Below are 17,500 nucleotides of genomic sequence, written 5' to 3'. Positions count from 1 at the left end.
AGCATTGTAAGATTATTATATTCTAAGGATATATTATCGTTGCGTCCGTGCCGACACTCTTCGATTATTTTATTATTTCTTATTTTTTAATATGAGATTCACATTAATATTATCTCGTTATATTTACGAGATAAAATATATGAGATTCATTTTTTTCATTTCTCTACTTTAAAAACTCGCATCTAATTCTCCTATTCATCGTATCATACCCCTTTCATCGTGCTTGTAAAATAAAAAAGAAAAAAGAAAAAAGAAAAAAAAAACAAAAACGAAATAAAAGAAAAAAACATACTTATTGTTAGTTAGTGAGTTGAAGAACGTTTATTGAAAAAAAAAAAAATTAAATAAAATAAAGTAAATAAATAAATAAATAAAATACAAGGCCTCGGCATAACGCAACGATAAAATTATTCGTGCAACACGTTATTCATACAATTACACAAAATACATGCATATACAGAAAGACGTGTATACACTTATATGTAGTACGCGACTCCTTGTATAAACCCACACTATCACTTAGTACAAAAGCTGCGGTAAACGTTCGTTCCAACGTTATTCGCTTTGTAAGAGAGAAAGAGAGAGAGAGAGAGAGAGAGAGAGAGAGAGAGAGAGAGAGAGAGAGAGAGAGAGAGAGAGAGAGAAAATATGTATGGAATGTGTGATGTATGTAAGAAGAATAAGTAAAGAAAAAAGAAAACAGACAAAATAATATGCAGCATATAAATCGCGAGTGATAAGTGTGCGGGAGGAGTGAGATTTTGATTACATTTCTTATTTTTTTTTTCTTTTTTTTTTTTTTTTCTAAGAAAAACAATAATAACAACAAACCAGTGGAAAAAAAACGATACGATGAAGTGAGAAAATTGAGAAGAAAATAATGAAAAAAAAAAAAAAAAAAAAATAAATAAAATAAAATAAAATAAAAGAAAAAACAAAAAAAATAAAAAAAAATGAAAAATCATGGTCATCTTTTAATTGGTTGTACGGCGTAATTTTTTTTTTTTTATTTGTTTCTCCAAAGAACATCCTCCACCCGCCCATTAATCTTCTTTCATGATCGAAAAGAATTGATCAAATTTGATGTACTTTTCTGTGGTGTTTTGCCATATTTATACACACACATTTATATACACACACACACATATGTATATATATAAACATATTATCGTTCGAAACGAGCGACCTATATTTAGATCGCTTTTCGCGGTCAATCTTTGCTAGAGTAAGACTAAGAGAGAGGGAGAGGGAGAAAGTGAGAGAGAGAAAGAGAGAGAGAGAGAGAGAGAGAGAGAGAGGGAGAGAAGGAGAAGATATAAGAGACCTTCGTTCTCTCTTTTTTTTATTACAGAAAAAAAATAGGGATATTTGTGGAAAATGAATCCGTCGTTAGTAAACACACACTTGTTTACGCTCTAATGGCAATTTTTGTAAATAATAATATACGTTCGAAAAGAGAGCAAGACGTTGGTACATCGATTCGTACATCCGTTTTTCTGAAGGAAGAAAAAAAAGATAAATAAAAAAAAAAAAGCTACAAAATCGTCGTCGATCTTGTATCGAAATGATGACCACATGAATTCGGTGATTAAGAAATATTTTTTAGTTCCAAGATATTTTGATACTATTTTTAGGTTTTGATTTATTGGTAAATTTTTTTTTTATCTATAAAGATATAGAAAAAATTAATATATTAGAGGGATAGAGACAAATTTTTTTTATAATTAAAAAATTTTGAAAACAGCGTCTATCTCTCTCTCTCTCTCTCTCTCTCTCTCTCTCTCTCTCTCTCTCTCTCTCTCTCTATGAGATAAAATATGTACTTATATATCTTTTATCTAATATCTCAAATGATTTATCATTAGAATAATTTTATAATCACATTGGATTTGTAACGAACGCGTTGAATTTCTTCTTGAACATTATTCGAGTCTCTCTCAATGACGTCAAAGATGAGATGACGATAAAAAAGAAAAAAAAAAAAAAACAAAAAAAAAAAAGAAAAGAAATTAGAAAATGCAAGTTATCTGATCGATACATTGAGATCGACGTCGATTTTTTTATGAATTTCTTACTCCATAAATAGGGGAACTCAAATACGGAGAACTTACCCTTATTAGCGATAGTGCCTATTATCCTAAGAGTAGAAAAAGAGTGTGACGGAATCAGCCATTTTTCAATGAACATCATCCTGCGTTGACATTAATAATATTCTTTTTTTTTTTTATCATCGTCATTATATCTTCGGCAAATAATAATATCTTTATTTTCATTCATTTTCATTACTTTCGTTTTCCCCGTTAATCTTAAAATGATACACGTAAATAGATCCAATGTTTATTGAATCATTTTGAATTTTTTTCATTCGCGGATCAGTTTTTTTTCCCAATGATCCTAACTTTCCTCGTGCGATTATAGATCTCTTATTGATCTCGATAATTACAAATTTATCATCGATCGATCTAAATTATTACAAATTGATAAATTAGTAAAAAGACAAATATACAATTTCAATTTGTACAATATTACATAATCGATTCTTATGAGAATTTTATGAATACATATATACCCCCACCCCCCCCTCCACCACAATGATGATTGTGAAAGCGGTCTAAGTAAAAAAATATAAAAAGAAGTTAATTTATTCGTAGATCGATGATTTAATTATATGAATTACACGATGTATAACTACTAATCCTTTTACTTGTTCCTTTTTTTTTTCTTTTTTTAATTTTTAATTTTTAACTTGGGCCACTTTCAAAATCGATTAATAATCACCCAGTCATATCTATCGTGAAATAAATCTGTTATCTTTTTATTTCTATTTCTTAATGATCCAAGATGTGTCTAAGGTCATCGATGAATCTCCATAATTTTAATGTATGATCCCACCGAGAATATCGGTGTTATATAAATTCATAATTTTACGTTGCTAATTTTGATATGCTTCGCTCTTAAGATTTATCCTAAAGCTATGATCGATAAAAGGAGGAGAAAAGAGACGAAAAAAAATATTTTTTATTTTTTCATACATGCACTTCTGCGCATTAGAATTTTAAATAAAATATACACACACACACACACACACACACACACACACACACACACACACACACATATATATATATATATATATATATATATATATTCCTTTTGAAGTGATTTAGAGTGCACACAAATTTTCATATGGCTATTAGAAAACATAGAAAAAAGAACACTTAAATATCTAACCTAAACACCGATCGAGTGATTCTTCTTGATAGGAAAAAAAAAAAAAAAAAAAAAAAAGATGAAAAAAAAAATCCAAGTAGATGCCTTGTCATTATTAATCTCGTATTGATAACAAGACGAAATAAATGGAAAAATAATAAAATAGAATAAAAAAAAGAAAAAAAGAAAAAAAAAAGATGAAGGAATCGTTATGATACTTTTAATATGTCCTCTGAGATATAGAATTTTTAATGGCCTCTGTGTGATGGCACTAACGAGTACTTTTTAAGTTTTTCTCTCTCGTACGATGCGATCATGACATAAATAATTTCTATTTTTTTTTCTCTTTTTTTTATTTTTTTATTTTTTTTATTTTTTTTTTTTTCGATATAACACGTGGGAGTTTATTTTGAAATATGAAAACCGAGGGAATGACTCGTTTTTAAAATTAGAAGAGTGCGTGATAAAAATAGAGAGTGTGTATGTGCACGTGTATATATGTGCGTAAGAAAAAGAGAAGGATATTCAGAAGAAGCTTTAAAATATAATATAGTAACGCAACGTGTTCGCCTGATTCTTTGCTCGATTCTACTTCTTTTAATGATGCCATAATAATCATGAGAATAATTTATTTTATTCCTTTTGCTGAAGAATTGATTTCTTGATAAAAAAAAAAAAAAAAAAGAAAAAAAAAGGAAATTTCGAGAAAAGAAAGCTTTCGTGCAAGCACGATGCGTTACATGATTTTTCATTTTCAGTTTTAAAATGCGCGCGTTTCTAGTCTAGAAAAACCTGTAAATGTTGAGACTGTAATTAATGAACGTACAAATAATTTTATTATAACGCGTATAATGATATATAGAAAAGAGTTGAACGGAAGGTTGATAGAAGGGGAAAGAATGAAGGAAAGATTTTAAATCCTCTAAGATCGTCCAACAAAATGAATAGAAGAGAGCTGAATATTTATAAAATCGTGATTTTTCGCTCGGAGTAATAATAATGATAATGATAATAATAATAATAATAATAATAATAATAATAATAATAATAATAATAATAATAATAACGCGAGTATCAAAAACCTAAAACGAGTTGCTTTCTAAAATGATTAATCGGTGTGTAAGATAAAGGCGGTCAACACTTATCGCGCAATGGCGTCATTAGAAAAAATTCTGTCCTCTGATCGTATTGGAGCGCATATTTTTATTTAGAAAAAAAAAAAAAAAAAGAAAACGAAAAAAAGAAACTTTAAACAAGTATTATCATTCCTTTATTTACTTTCGTCAAAAGTATTTCACCTTTTTTTTTCTTTTCTTTTTCTTTTTCGTTATAATCTCTTAAATTGTTATTTATTGCAACGTTCCTCTTTCACGCGATTTTTTTCTTAATTTTGTCGATGCGAGAGAAAAAAAAAATTGAACATCTCACTTTTTATTTGAAAACAAAAACTGTAATGGTATGTAATTCGTAAAATGAAAAAAAGAAAAAAAAAGTAAATAAAATAAAATAAAGAAGGAAAAGACGAAAAAAGAAGAAAAAAAGAAAAAACATTAGTCCGTAAAGAAGGAATGATCTATAATTAATTTCATCTAATCTAATGACGGATAAATAGATAAACATGGACAGCATCCGGGGGATGTGATTTTTCGTTTTAGACGAGAGCATCGATATTAGTATAACTAATGGATAACTGGCGGCTACCTTTGATATTTTCATCTCGGCGTAATTGAAATTACGATTTGCGATAGTACTGTACTACATTAGTATGTTTATCCTATGTGTATGTATGTACGCATAAAGAGTACGGATATGCTGATATGCAACGGCGATATCGCTGCCATATTCCAAAGGTCTTCGCCTTGCATTTTCGATTTAATCTCGTTAACAATTTCACACGATTAATGACGAATTAGATATAGGAAAAATGCTAATTATACATATAATACATATATATATATATATATGTATCTATGTATGTATGCACGTATGTATGTATGTATGTATATATATTATTTGGCATCTTTCCCTTTCTGCGTTCTTCGCAAACAAAAATGGACTCTTAACATTGAAACGAGTTTCAAGGTTATACAGTACAAGTCAAAGAGAAAGAGAGAGGGAGAGAGGGAGAGAGGGAGGGGAGGGTGAATGGAGTAAAGTCGATGTTAATCATAATACATTTTTAAAAAGTCAATAATAATTGTGAAATCTAAGAATGTTTATTGAATGCTCGTGTTTTATCGATAAAATAGTATTTAAAGTTTGGCTGATAAGCCGACAATGAATAAGCCTTCCATATAAAGATTGATTTCTTACTTCAACTGGCTCATATCAAAGATTTTGCTTAATACGAGTGAACACTTTTGTACATTGCTATGTGAGAAATAGACGACGAGCGTAGAAAGGGTAAAACAGAGAGAGTGAGTGAGAGAGAGAGAGAGAGAGAGAGAGAGAGAGAGAGAGAGAGAGAGAGAGATTTTTACAAAGATGGCTAAACTTTTGATTCGAAGTAGCGATCTTTTAGAACATGTAATACTGATCGCGTATGAGTAGAAATTCGTGCGAATACAATAAAGTTTGGCTTAAAATAACGCAAAGGAAAGAAATAAGGGCTGAGGGTGGGGGGGAGAGAGAGAGAGAGAGAGAGAGAGAGAGAGAGAGAGAGAGAGAAGTGTGCTTAAACATTGAAAAGATTTTGTAACATTACTAAGACTAATCATTATTAAATCGTATACTTTATTCAGATATATGCATTATTAATGGGAGCATTGAAAAAAAAAGAAAAAAAAATTAAATAAATAAAAAAAAGAAAGAAGTATCTGAAATTGTTTTCGCATTGTTTTTTCTTTTTTTTTCTTTTTTTCTTTTATTTATCCATTTTTTTCTTTTAAGAAAAAAAAAAAAGAAAAATAAAAAACCTGACAAAATATTGTCAACTTCATATGTTAATTAGCTTCCCTTTTACGTTTCTAATAATTCGATCCCCTGAGAAATATCGATCAAATAAACAAGTCCCCTTGGTGTCGTTGACATTGCGTGTTATCTCCTCTTTGAGCGTACACAGAAAGCAAGCTAAAAAAGTATTTACTTCGCAACGCGACAAAGAGTAAGAGAGAGAGAGAGAGAGAGAGAAGAATTATTGTTTCTTTACTTGAACGTTGTGAAATATGTCGGTGAGTTCGCGAACAGATTCGAAAACGATTTCGAAAAATCAAACGGATAAACCACCCTTCAAACTTTGTTTCTCTAAGCAACAACCAATTGGACGATCGGATGCTTACATTACAAAAACTAATGGTACGTAAGTACCTTTTATTATATCAATATTATTTTCGATGTTTTCTTTCTCTTCGGTGATCCTTTACTTTTTCATAGATCATTTGACTCGGTCGATAAAGTCGTTATTATTATAAAAAAAAAAGAAAAAAAAAAAAAATTTTATGTTTTAATACTGAAATTAAATTCGCAGCGAACTTTGTAACGCCAAAATTTTATTCGAGAGAATTCGAGGATTTGCAGAAGATCGATGTCGACGATACGATTAAACGATTAACCAACGAAGAAGAGAAAATTCCAAAGGAAGTTTATCGTTGGCCGTTATTGACAAGTCACACGTAATAATAATTAGAAGAAACGAAAAGTATCTTTTTTTTTTTTTTTTCCTATTTTAGTTCGAACAACTCGTTTTCGTTTACTCTATTGCATTTTCATAGTTATGGCTGGTGGCACGAAAAAGGCATAGAACCTAAGGATCAAAGATTTCATTTTCACAAGAGAACGTCGGATTTAGTGAGCTTTCAAATGAAGATATATGCCGAGGATAAAAAGATGAAAGTACCTGATCCTCGATTGGCCTATCGTACACCGATCCTTCGAGAAGGTTATTCCAAGGATAAATTTTACGATAAAAGAAATCGTTTGTCCAAGGATAGGCCAAATGGCGAATGAATATCTTTTTTATTACGATTTTCTTTTCCGTAATCGTAATCATCTTGAGTATTAGAAAGAAAACTAAATAAATAAAGGAAAAATGGAATAGAATCCTCGGAGAATTTCATGTAACGAAGAATAAATGCTTTCTGAATAATAAATATTCGCTATGGAAAAAAAAAAAAGAAAAAAGAAGAAAAAGGTCATTGATTCTCAATTAAAAGTTTTTATTCCTTTTCGGATGTAAATTTGCGCGCGCGATTTCTAACCTATACGTTAATAAACGAACGAACGAACGAACGAACGAACGAACGAACGAACGAACGAATTTTTCCCGCGCAATAATACTCACGTATGTATTCCCGCCAATTAATCCTTATATAATCCTTTCATATATGCATTAGTTATCACAGATTACAAAACGATTAGAAGCGAAAACGTATTTCTACGTTCGATAATTAACACCGAAAGTTTTGCCCACTTGGCGTGTTGTAATGTAATGCACCTGTTCTTTCGCCGCCAAAATTTTACAACGATAATATCGAAGTGCATCAATCGAAATCAGAAGTCAGAGCGATAGTATTTCGATTTGGCCTATTGGCCAATCAGCGTCGTGGTTTGGCACAACCATCGAAATATCTCGAAGTGTTTCGAGCAATCGGCTCTCGCGCTTCTCGTAATTCTCAAGCAAGCTGTAGTTTGGGTCGATTGAAAAAAAGATAGAGCGAGAATATTCCGCCAAAAATGAATTCCGGCATGGTGGAGCACACGAGACTCGGTCAGAAGGATATCAAGAATTCCGAGGAATTTTCGCCGCCAGAGAGGTAAGTCGGTTTATTAACTTTTTCTTTTTTCTTGTTATTAAATAATTCGATTGTATTATTAGTTGAACCGTTTGAAAATCGAGAAATCAACGTTCCTCACGGCGTACCCTTATTTTCCTTACCTGTTGCTTTTAAGGGGGAGGGGGATACAGGTGTACGCCCGCACTGGCGCGTACCAAGTAAGGTTAAAAGCCTTTGCTTTTCACATTTTTATTCCCCTCCGAATAGCATGGGATTTCGTTATAAAGAATCGTTGATAATTCAATTCTTCGTTCCTTTGTGAAAAGTGTGACCGTCCTATATTTTATCTATATTTTACGTTTAAATTCGATTTTCGGATTACGTACGTGTATTATGTATCTTTTTGAAAAATGCATTTACTTTTATCTCACGCATTAAATTATCTTATTTATTCGTTCGATAAGATACTCGATTCCCCATTTGGATTGTTCATTCTATTCCCTTCAACGTATCCCGATACGTACTGTGATATTTTCTTGATGTATCTGTAACTTATACGTTCCTATAAATTGCGCTTGCGAATATCGAAGTTATTGACATTTTTTTTGTCTTCTATTGTTGTCTTAATTCATTGTGTCAGGATATAGTTAATATTCGGTCATACCTCTAAGAGATTCGCTAAAGTTTTGTATAAGTAGATATTAGGAGTATTTCTGAAAATTTTCATTTCTCACACATTAGAGATTTATCCATTTAACCTTTTTTCCTTTTCCTTTTTAAACAACCTATCATCATTTTCAAGTGAAAATCTAAGAGCTTAAGATGAGCCAACAAACATACTCTTCACCATGGTGGAACAGGTTCTGTTCTATATTTACTTATGTAGTTAGAACTTTGTTTTTAGATAATATCATCTTCAAATATTCATAATATTATTACTCTTATCTGTTTGGAATAATAATTATTATTTTACAGTAAACGAGTACGTATGGATGATGGCTGTAATAACTTAAATAGTACATTCAATAGTACATCAAAGAATAATACAAGATGGTCTTACAATGCTGATAGTAGTCTTGTCGAGCCAGAAATATTAGAAGATATGGGAGTTAGTATGCTAGAGGATGAAGCAATCAACTGTGATAACGTTAACAAAGTACAATCTCCGGATTGTACTGTTTCTCTAACTAATGCGGATAATAATAAACGGTTACCATTAAATGATAATGGGATTTACGATACGGAACAAAAATCTCTGTACAGAGGTACCAGTTTTGAAACTGTCACTATCGAAAGGTTTGTAACAATTACTATAATAATAATTACTTTATAAGTTCATTTAAATATTGAAATATATCGTTATTATATTCTATTTGTAATTCATAATGTTATATTTATTTTTATTAAAGGCTAGAACAGGATCCATATGATACAGACAATCCATGCAATTATGGACATACGAATGAATCTGGTTATGGTTCAAGGGTGGATGTTGAAGTATTTGGGGATATTAAAGATGATTATGGTAAAGAAAAATTAAATGCTTCATCAAATAAGGATAGTTTAGATCATTTTTACTTGTATAGAAGGAAAAGAAAATTGTCACATGAAGGAGACGACGAATTCAACAAACTATCTGATGAAATGATTTTAATGATATTCAGATGGTTACCTAAGAGATGCTTAGTAAGGAATATTTATATATTATAACATTTGTCAAATGTTAGGACCTGGTGTTTTGTGCTAAATGATTTACCATCGGATTCATTTAAATTTAGGTACGTTGCATGTTAGTATGTAAAAGGTGGTGTCAAATAGCACGAGACGAGGCATTATGGAGTAGACTGGATTTAGGTAGTAAAGTATTAAATGAAGGAACATTGGAACATATATTGCCACGTGGTGTTCAAATCCTAAGGCTTGCCCAGGCTGAAATTGCAGATCCAATATTTAAAGACAGCACTGAAGTTTTAAATAGTAATTATGTCTGTAAACTACAATATTTGGATCTTTCTATGGCAGTAATATCAGCTGATGGTTTAGCAAATTTATTGTCTAAATGCAAATATTTAAAAAAATTATCATTGGAAAGTTGTATTTTGAATATGGCATGCTGTAATGCGATAAGTTTAAATATTGACATGACCGTGTTGAATTTATCTATGTGCGAAGGACTAGATCTTGAATGTGTTACAGATTTAATTAAACTTAGAAGGTAAGCACTTTCCTTGGTGAATTTTATCATTTTGAGCACTTTAAGTAGCCCCAATTGTATTTATTTTAGACTTATACTATAATGCATGATGTAAATTATCGGAAAAATTTACAATTGTCATAGCTTAACTGCTCTCAATGTGGCATGGTGTTCATTGGATGCAGAGTCTGTCTCTCTGTTGTGTAAATCACTTCCGCCTTCCCTTACACGGTTGAATATATCCGGATGCCGAAAAACTATGACAGACGATAGTAAGTGAAACAATTTTCCTTTTCTTTTCTTTTCTTTTATTAATATTCTATAATTTTGTTATCGAGGTTATAATCAGAATTTATCTGTTTTAGATATCAAAGATTTGGTCAAATCTTGTCCAGAGATTGTAGAATTAGATTTAAGCGATTGTACGCTGCTTACCATGAATACAGTTCCTAATCTTCTAAATTTTTCTAAATTGGAACACTTGTCATTAAGTCGTTGTTATAGTATACCACCGTCAACTTATATCAGATTAGCTTATATGCCATGCCTAATGTATTTGGATGTGTTTGGCTTGATGTCAGAACCAATGTTAAAATCGGTACAATCTAATTGTGGGGAAACTGAAATTAATAAGTTCCTATATAGTTCTGTCGCAAGACCAACAGTTGGCGTTCGAAGAACAAGTATTTGGGGTCTTAGAGTTCGAGACTGAAATTAATAAAATGGTGATACAATTATATAATTCTAGCAAAAAGTCAATGTTACGAATAACATATGATGAAGTCAATGTGAAATTGTATAGAAGGTTTTATTTTTATAGTAATACTGGCCTTCATTGTGAGACTGATCATATTATTTAATAAAAAAAAACAAAAGAAAAAAAAATCATTAATATGATAACACGCTTATAGCTCTATTTGGATCACTAACTGTGCCTAATTCAGATCTCTTTCTCAGATGTCCCTTTTTTAAGGTGAACTACATCTTTGGTAGTATTACTAAAATTAGATGATATATATTTTGCATAATAGGGGATGCTGTATATAACAATTCATGATTTACTGTATGCTCATATATATATATATATATATATATATATATATATATATATATATATGTATATGTTTATATATAAATATGCGGCATACACGTGTTCATCAAGTGTGATTGTATTTAACTAATAATTGTTGTATTGTATGGTATGCATTGTAAAAGAATAAAAGATTTATGTCATTTTAAATATTTCTATTTATTCTCGTGTGATAAATGTCGATTCTTTTTTTGAAAAATTACCTTCTATTCTTTCTAATCGACTTAACGATATTTTCTTTTAAGCCGAAGTAAAAAGAAGATACAAATGTTTGCTTTATTTAGAATTCATGTTATTGTAAATATTTTCTTCTCATATATCCTTATGCAAGGTTATCATTATATTAGTGTTACCAGTGAGTCATTTCAGTTTCAAATTGAAACCCGAATAGATGTAAAGTTAGTGTCTGAAAAACGAGTGTATAACGAAGAAAAATATTGATATTACGAAATTTTACAATTCCTTTATTGAAATATATATATATATATATTTGTTAAAACATGGAAAAAAGTCTTTGCACTTCAAGAGAGATGGTCGTTGATAAGTCTGTTCTGTCTAAAAATATTTATACTTCGCGAAAAGGAATAAATCGTTTTAAAAATATTAAAAAAAGTGATAATGTTTTCCCTAATGTTGGTGACGTTAGGAATATATTTTTCTTTAGGAACAAACGTATATCATCCTGCGTGGGAGACGATGATTTTAATGACAAACTATCGAATGAATTAATATTATTAATATTTAAATGGTTGCCTAAGAAGGATCTGGTAAAAACAATATTTATACATGAATATTTTATTGGAATTAATTTTCGGGCAAATTAGTCAGTCATTGCAAAAGATATTGTTAAAATAAAAAAAAAGTATTGTTTGTAAAAAATTACAGATACAGTGTACGATGGTTTGTAAGAGATGGCGTGAAATAACGTACAATGAAATATTATGGAACAATTTAGATTTATGTCGGAAAACTTTAAACGAAATTACGTTGCAACAAATATTATCGAAAGGCGTACGAATTTTAAGGCTTGCACAAGCAAAGATTATAACATCTGTGATTAAAGAAGCGAATAATCATTTTGATAACGATTATACATACAAATTACAATACTTAGATATTTCTATGGCAATGATATTACCGGATAATCTGGCAAATTTATTATCCAAATGTAAACATTTAAAAAAATTATCTTTGGAAAGTTGTACTTTGAATGCAGCATGCTGTAAAGAATTAAGTTATTGCACTAAATTATCGGTATTGAATTTGGGCATGTGCGAGGGAATAGATCTTAAGGGTGTCTTACATATACTTAAACTCAGAAGGTAAATAATTTTTTTTTATTGTCTATGATGTCATAGATAAATTGTTATAATTCGTTGTTACAGCTTAACCGAACTCAACGTGGCATGGTGTTCATTGGATAAAGAACCTGTTACTATTTTATGTAAAATGCTTCCACCTACTATTGTTCGCTTTAATATTTCCGGATGTAAAGAAATAATAGATCACAGTAAGTGAACTTTTTTCTTATTATCTTTTTTTTACATGCTTAACAAATTACGAAGAATATGTGTGTATGTGTGTGTGTGTGTGTGTGTGTATATATATATATATATATATATATATATATGTATATATGTTTTAGATGTCGAAGAATTGGTAAAATCCTGTCCAGATATGATAGAATTAGATTTAAGCGATTGTACGGTACTTACCGACAAAGCAATTTCAAATATTCTAAATTTGACGAAATTAGAACATTTGTCGTTAAGTCGTTGTTATAACATATCTGCATTATCGTATTTAGAATTGGAACATATGCCGCGTATAGAGTATTTGGATATATTTAATATGTTACCAAAGTCATTGCCGAAGAAATTAAAAATTAATAACTTTCTATATAGTTCTATCGCAAGGCCTACTATAGGAAATCAAAGTGGGACTATTTGGGGCCTTCGAGTTAGAAATTAGTTTTAATTAAATGAAAATTGTTGAAAATTTTTGAAAGCGAAACGTTTTTTAAAAAAAAAGGACAATAAAGTTGAATACATACACGCATATATAAATAATTATTAATAATGTAATATATATATATATATGGATAAATGTTAAAAAGTCATAATTGGCGAATCCATGTAATCTCAATAAATCGCAGTTATCTAAGAAAACTCTTGAGAACAAATGTTCGTATCGAATCGTGTCGCACGTAAATGCGTTTCATACGAATGTACGATTTCATACGATATGTATGCGTCGAATCACACACGTAAGTAGTTCGACATTAGCAGCTTTTCTCTGATTTCTTCAAGAAGAAGTAATTTCTCTCTTTCTTCACGGTTTTCCCTTCGTACGGCATCTTAGATGCCGCAGACGTTGAATTGACGCGTAATTTCGTAGGTGGTCAAAAAGGCGAATCGTTAAAGGAAAAAAAGAAAAACTAAGAAAAGAAAAAAAAATATATATAAATAAATAAATAAATGGAGGACGATAAAAATTTATAAAAAAATATATTTTTCTCTTATTATCACGTGATCTCCCGAAGAGATACGGATTTGAATCTTTGTACATATTAAGTCCGTGATTACGACGCATTAACGTCGTCATAAATTATTTTTGAAATATATATATATATATATATATATATATATATATATATATATATATTTCTAAACAACGCGTTCTCTAAAATTATCATCAATTTAAATGGAGCTCACGTGGGATTGTTTTCTTAATTAAAAAGTATAAGAGTCGTCGTATCGATCGTCTCTATCGATTACATTGAAATCCATTTTTCAATCCTTTCTAATTGAGATGCCATTGGATAGTACAAGAAAGATCGATTATTGCGGTGGAAGATATTTTCTATCGACGTTCTTGTCCTTATTAGAACTTGGTGGCAAATATATTCCTGGTTCCTTTCCATTGCCAACGCCATTGGGTGGTCCCCTCGGTGGATAACCCGTAGGAGTCGGTATTCCATTACTACCTCCAGGAATTCCATTACCACCTCCAGCGGCTGTACCAAATTTGAAGCTGGCTTTGTTCCCGTTTTCATCGGCGACGTACCTTGAGTTTATACATTTAAATCATCATCATCATTCTATTTATTATATTTTTCTTCTTCTCCTTTTGTTAAGTTGATAATAATTATGAAGCAACGATAATTAATTTTTATTATCACGTTATATGGAAATAGAAAAGGAAAAAGTAAAAAAAAGTGGAAAATTGATTAAAAAATATAAGTAGACATACTTAAAAGACACAGGAAGTCCTTCAGGGCTCTTATAAGAGAAACTTCCTTCCACAACGCGAACCGGTTGACCGTCAACGATTTTAATATCTTCCTTTTCTTCCCTTTGAACTCCGTCAATGTTACTCGAACCTGCCGGTTGACCTCCACCTTCGAAGGGTGCCTTCAAAATAAGTCCACCGGAGCCACGAGCGAAAGGTGGGGCCTTTTGATCGGGTGACAATTTTTCAGCCGAACAGTAAGTCGCGTATAGAAGACAAACGGCGACCTGCCGTATCGTGAAAAGTTGTTTTATAATAAAAGTTTTTTCTTTTCCCTTTAATCAATAATTCCCCTTTCCATCCCCCTGTCCTGCCCATTGATAAAACACGCTCTTCGAGCGTTGAAAATGATGGTTAACGGACACTCATCTTTTACACATCTATTATTATTGCATCATTTGAAATGTACGAAATGCCGAAGAAAGGTACTCATGTATCTACATATAGTGGCTACGTTCGAGAGATCGATGACCCAGGATCAACGTTGAGGTATGCGTCGTGCGATGGTAAAAGTTAAATTGTATAATCAACGATTAGAATCGGGATGGCACGCATCATCGACGAAGACGGACCATCCTCGAATAGGTAGACCTTTCTGTACTTTCTATTTAATTATTCCCCTTGATCATTCATCGAAAAGATTTATTTTCGATTTCATTGAACGCCTTCGGCGATGAATGGCTACGCTTTCGTTCGATTCGATCAATTTCCCGATATAAAAATTTCAAATATCATACTATCATTTCAAACTAAAAATCTTTTCTTCGACATTTAATCATATTTAATTATTAACAATTTATTACAGGTATTACGTATGAATTATTTATACGTTTAATTAAGAGATAAGATCGATTGATTCATTATATTCGAGAAAAAAAAAAAAAAAAAAAGAAAAAGAAAAAAAAACAATGATATCTACGTAACCAATGGATAAAAGGTATAATAATTTCATTGCTAAAGTACATGCTCGATCGAGAGAAAAATCATTACTGCAGTCGCGATGTTCGCCGGCTAAGAGAATCTAAAACGTTGTTATGGTGGTTACGTTTGTAAGTAGGAGCGTGAATGTAACGGGAACCACGACATTCGCGCGGGATTTATGATCATGCGGAGAGGTCGAGAGCTGTTCATTCGAATGAAATGCACGAGAGAATCTTGTGAATACTTCTTCGTTCGAAATATACATATATATATACATATATAAATATGTATATATGCAGGTATATATTTTTTTCTTGGTCAATCCTGTTATTGTTTATAAATAAAAAAGAAAAGAAAGAAATAAAACAAGAACGATAATCGTACTCTCTGTTTTATCTATATATTTATGATAATATATTTCACGTAATAATTCGAAAGGATGATACGAGACGAGATAGACTCTCTCTTTCTCTCCACCCCCCCCTTTCTCTCTCTCTCTGTGATTTATGAGGATTTTCGATCTCTCTAACGTTTCTTGCCTCTTATTTTCTAATTCTCTTTTTTCCTTTTTATATTTTCCACATGGAACGTACCAACGATCGTGCGACGATAAATCGACGAGGATCCATGGCGATGGTGCTGAGAACGACGATCACTTGTTGTGACGACACACTCGAAATGGCATATCCCACGAACACGACACGAACGCACGTACGTACGTAAGGTAATTAAATACGATCGATTAGCTTATAATACGAACGAACGAACGAACGAACGATCGATCGATCGGTCGGTCGGTCGGTCGGTCGGTCGATCGATCGCAAACACGAAGATTTATATTTGCGTGATTATTTCTTTTTTCTTTTCTTTCTCTCTTTTTTCTCTTTCTTTTTTTTTTGTTATATATATGTATGTATATATATATATGTGTGTATCGAAACGCGACGAAATCACCTAGCTCCTTTGTCCTAGGAGAGATTCTACCGAGCTCGTTGGCTCCCCCGTGTCTTATATACTCCGCGCAACTGAACGCTTTTTTCCCCCTCCGCATTTCTCTACTGTCTTCTACTGTTCCTTGACTATGTCGAGAAGAACAACAAGAGGCAAAGGTAGCTACCATTTTCTTCTTTTTTTTTTCTTCATCTTCTTCTTCTTCCCCGATGATGTATGCACCGAGAATCATCGATCGTTCGATCGCCCTCGTAGAACCAAGTTCTACTCGATATTCTCCCCTCCTTTTCCTCCTTCTTCTCTTTCTACTCCTGTTTTAGCGCGACATTTACATGACATCGATATTTCATCGATTTAGAAAGGAAAACACGATCGACCCTCTCTCCTCTATCTTTAAATCTTAAAAAATTGAAATTTTTATCCATAAAAATGTGTTTCTTTTCTCCCTTGCTATACGTCATAATAATCATCCCAATTTCATTTAATCTCATTCGAATTTTTAATGAATCGCGATTATTTCGTTTAATGAGATATATTATATTTGAAATATGATCGTCGAGTCTTATTTTGACACTTTGACGAATTTAAATCAACACGTTCGATGTTATAATTGTATAATCTTGTGTCTTTCAATATGGCGGACTAATAGTTTCGTCGAATCCTCAAAGTCCACGATCCATAATAAAATCGTTATACCATTTAACTAGGTCTCGTTATAATTTTCTCGATCTCTTTCGTGGATAAGAGACGGATGAGAGACATTATCATATCGGTTGTCGGTTTTGAAAACGGATCCGACGTGGAAAGGGCAACGTCGTCACGAACGTAAGAACGAGAACTCACTCGTTTAAGGGTACGCCAGATCACATAACAATACTCTCTATCTCAGAACCTTTTAAAAGGATGCGTTTGCTCTTTGGTGCAACATCGTTGCCGCGACATCGTTGACATTTTATTTCTGCTACTACTCCGTGATTTGCTTTTAACCGAACCCATATTGCATTCCACGAAGAAAACAGTATCCATCCTAACGGTAGCGATTTATCGGCTTGATCGATCTCGATCATTCGAAGGGTGCCGTATCGTTACCTTTCGTTTCCTCTTCTTCGCCTCAATCCTTTTCTTTCGATA

General features: G+C 31.7%; 5 protein-coding genes across 8 annotated transcripts in view; 3 read left to right on the top strand and 2 right to left on the bottom strand.

Moving 5' to 3' along the window:
* LOC118445494 (nitric oxide-associated protein 1) overlaps nt 1-7,611 on the bottom strand; it is a 47,398-nt gene extending 39,787 nt beyond the window's left edge. The window contains exon 1 of the mRNA XM_085659896.1: nt 7,490-7,611. The gene's annotated coding sequence lies outside the window, so the exon portion shown is untranslated. The remainder of the gene's footprint in view (nt 1-7,489) is intronic.
* Nucleotides 6,156-7,282, top strand: LOC146872727 (uncharacterized). Its single transcript, XM_085659901.1, has 3 exons — nt 6,156-6,504; nt 6,677-6,821; nt 6,921-7,282. Exons 1-3 carry the CDS (start codon nt 6,375-6,377, stop codon nt 7,153-7,155), a joined length of 510 nt encoding a protein of 169 aa, XP_085516027.1. The 5' UTR covers nt 6,156-6,374; the 3' UTR covers nt 7,156-7,282.
* A 136-nt stretch (nt 7,612-7,747) lies between the features above and the next one.
* On the top strand, nt 7,748-11,180 carry LOC118445503 (S-phase kinase-associated protein 2-like). 3 transcript variants are annotated; one of them, XM_085659898.1, is made up of 6 exons: nt 7,748-7,961; nt 8,898-9,218; nt 9,332-9,608; nt 9,701-10,137; nt 10,261-10,388; nt 10,482-11,180. In XM_085659898.1, the coding sequence occupies exons 1-6, from the start codon at nt 7,882-7,884 to the stop codon at nt 10,826-10,828; spliced, it is 1,590 nt and encodes a 529-aa protein (XP_085516024.1). In that variant the 5' UTR covers nt 7,748-7,881; the 3' UTR covers nt 10,829-11,180. The 3 variants fall into 3 exon arrangements, with proteins under 3 accessions (XP_085516024.1, XP_085516026.1, XP_085516025.1); XM_085659900.1 differs by having other exon boundaries at nt 10,466-10,654; XM_085659899.1 differs by lacking the exon at nt 7,748-7,961 and adding an exon at nt 8,097-8,782.
* Nucleotides 11,181-11,586: 406 nt separating this feature from the next.
* On the top strand, nt 11,587-13,310 carry LOC118445499 (S-phase kinase-associated protein 2-like). Of its 2 annotated transcripts, XM_035875084.2 has the most exons (5): nt 11,587-11,750; nt 11,871-11,973; nt 12,092-12,528; nt 12,592-12,716; nt 12,852-13,310. In XM_035875084.2, the coding sequence occupies exons 1-5, from the start codon at nt 11,707-11,709 to the stop codon at nt 13,175-13,177; spliced, it is 1,035 nt and encodes a 344-aa protein (XP_035730977.1). In that variant the 5' UTR covers nt 11,587-11,706; the 3' UTR covers nt 13,178-13,310. The 2 variants fall into 2 exon arrangements, with proteins under 2 accessions (XP_035730977.1, XP_035730976.2); XM_035875083.2 differs by having other exon boundaries at nt 11,587-11,973.
* Nucleotides 13,311-13,425: 115 nt separating this feature from the next.
* Nucleotides 13,426-17,500, bottom strand: part of LOC118445501 (uncharacterized) — a 4,645-nt gene continuing 570 nt past the window's right edge. The window contains exons 2-4 of the mRNA XM_085659646.1: nt 16,012-17,491; nt 14,459-14,724; nt 13,426-14,272 (exon numbers count right to left, since the gene is read on the bottom strand). Coding sequence (XP_085515772.1) covers nt 14,047-14,272; nt 14,459-14,724; nt 16,012-16,047 — 528 coding nt within the window. The 5' untranslated portion in view covers nt 16,048-17,491 and the 3' untranslated portion in view covers nt 13,426-14,046. The remainder of the gene's footprint in view (nt 14,273-14,458; nt 14,725-16,011; nt 17,492-17,500) is intronic.

Source organism: Vespa mandarinia, chromosome 10, assembly GCF_050613455.1.
Source record: "Vespa mandarinia isolate Hongniang chromosome 10, ASM5061345v1, whole genome shotgun sequence".
In the NCBI taxonomy this organism is placed as follows: domain Eukaryota; kingdom Metazoa; phylum Arthropoda; class Insecta; order Hymenoptera; family Vespidae; genus Vespa; species Vespa mandarinia.
This window is presented reverse-complemented; position numbering and strand designations above follow the sequence as displayed.

Excerpts from the sequence above, each read along its gene's own strand:
- LOC146872727 (XM_085659901.1), top strand. The coding sequence starts at position 6,375 with ATGTCGGTGAGTTCGCGAACAGATTCGAAAACGATTTCGAAAAATCAA. Across the intron at positions 6,505-6,676 it reads TTACATTACAAAAACTAATG|CGAACTTTGTAACGCCAAAA; the intron begins GTACGTAAGTAC and ends TTAAATTCGCAG. Across the intron at positions 6,822-6,920 it reads CCGTTATTGACAAGTCACAC|TTATGGCTGGTGGCACGAAA; the intron begins GTAATAATAATT and ends GCATTTTCATAG.
- LOC118445503 (XM_085659898.1), top strand. The coding sequence starts at position 7,882 with ATGAATTCCGGCATGGTGGAGCACACGAGACTCGGTCAGAAGGATATC. Across the intron at positions 7,962-8,897 it reads GAATTTTCGCCGCCAGAGAG|TAAACGAGTACGTATGGATG; the intron begins GTAAGTCGGTTT and ends ATTATTTTACAG. Across the intron at positions 10,138-10,260 it reads GATTTAATTAAACTTAGAAG|CTTAACTGCTCTCAATGTGG; the intron begins GTAAGCACTTTC and ends CAATTGTCATAG.
- LOC118445499 (XM_035875083.2), top strand. The coding sequence starts at position 11,707 with ATGGAAAAAAGTCTTTGCACTTCAAGAGAGATGGTCGTTGATAAGTCT. Across the intron at positions 12,529-12,591 it reads CATATACTTAAACTCAGAAG|CTTAACCGAACTCAACGTGG; the intron begins GTAAATAATTTT and ends TCGTTGTTACAG. Across the intron at positions 12,717-12,851 it reads TAAAGAAATAATAGATCACA|ATGTCGAAGAATTGGTAAAA; the intron begins GTAAGTGAACTT and ends TATATGTTTTAG.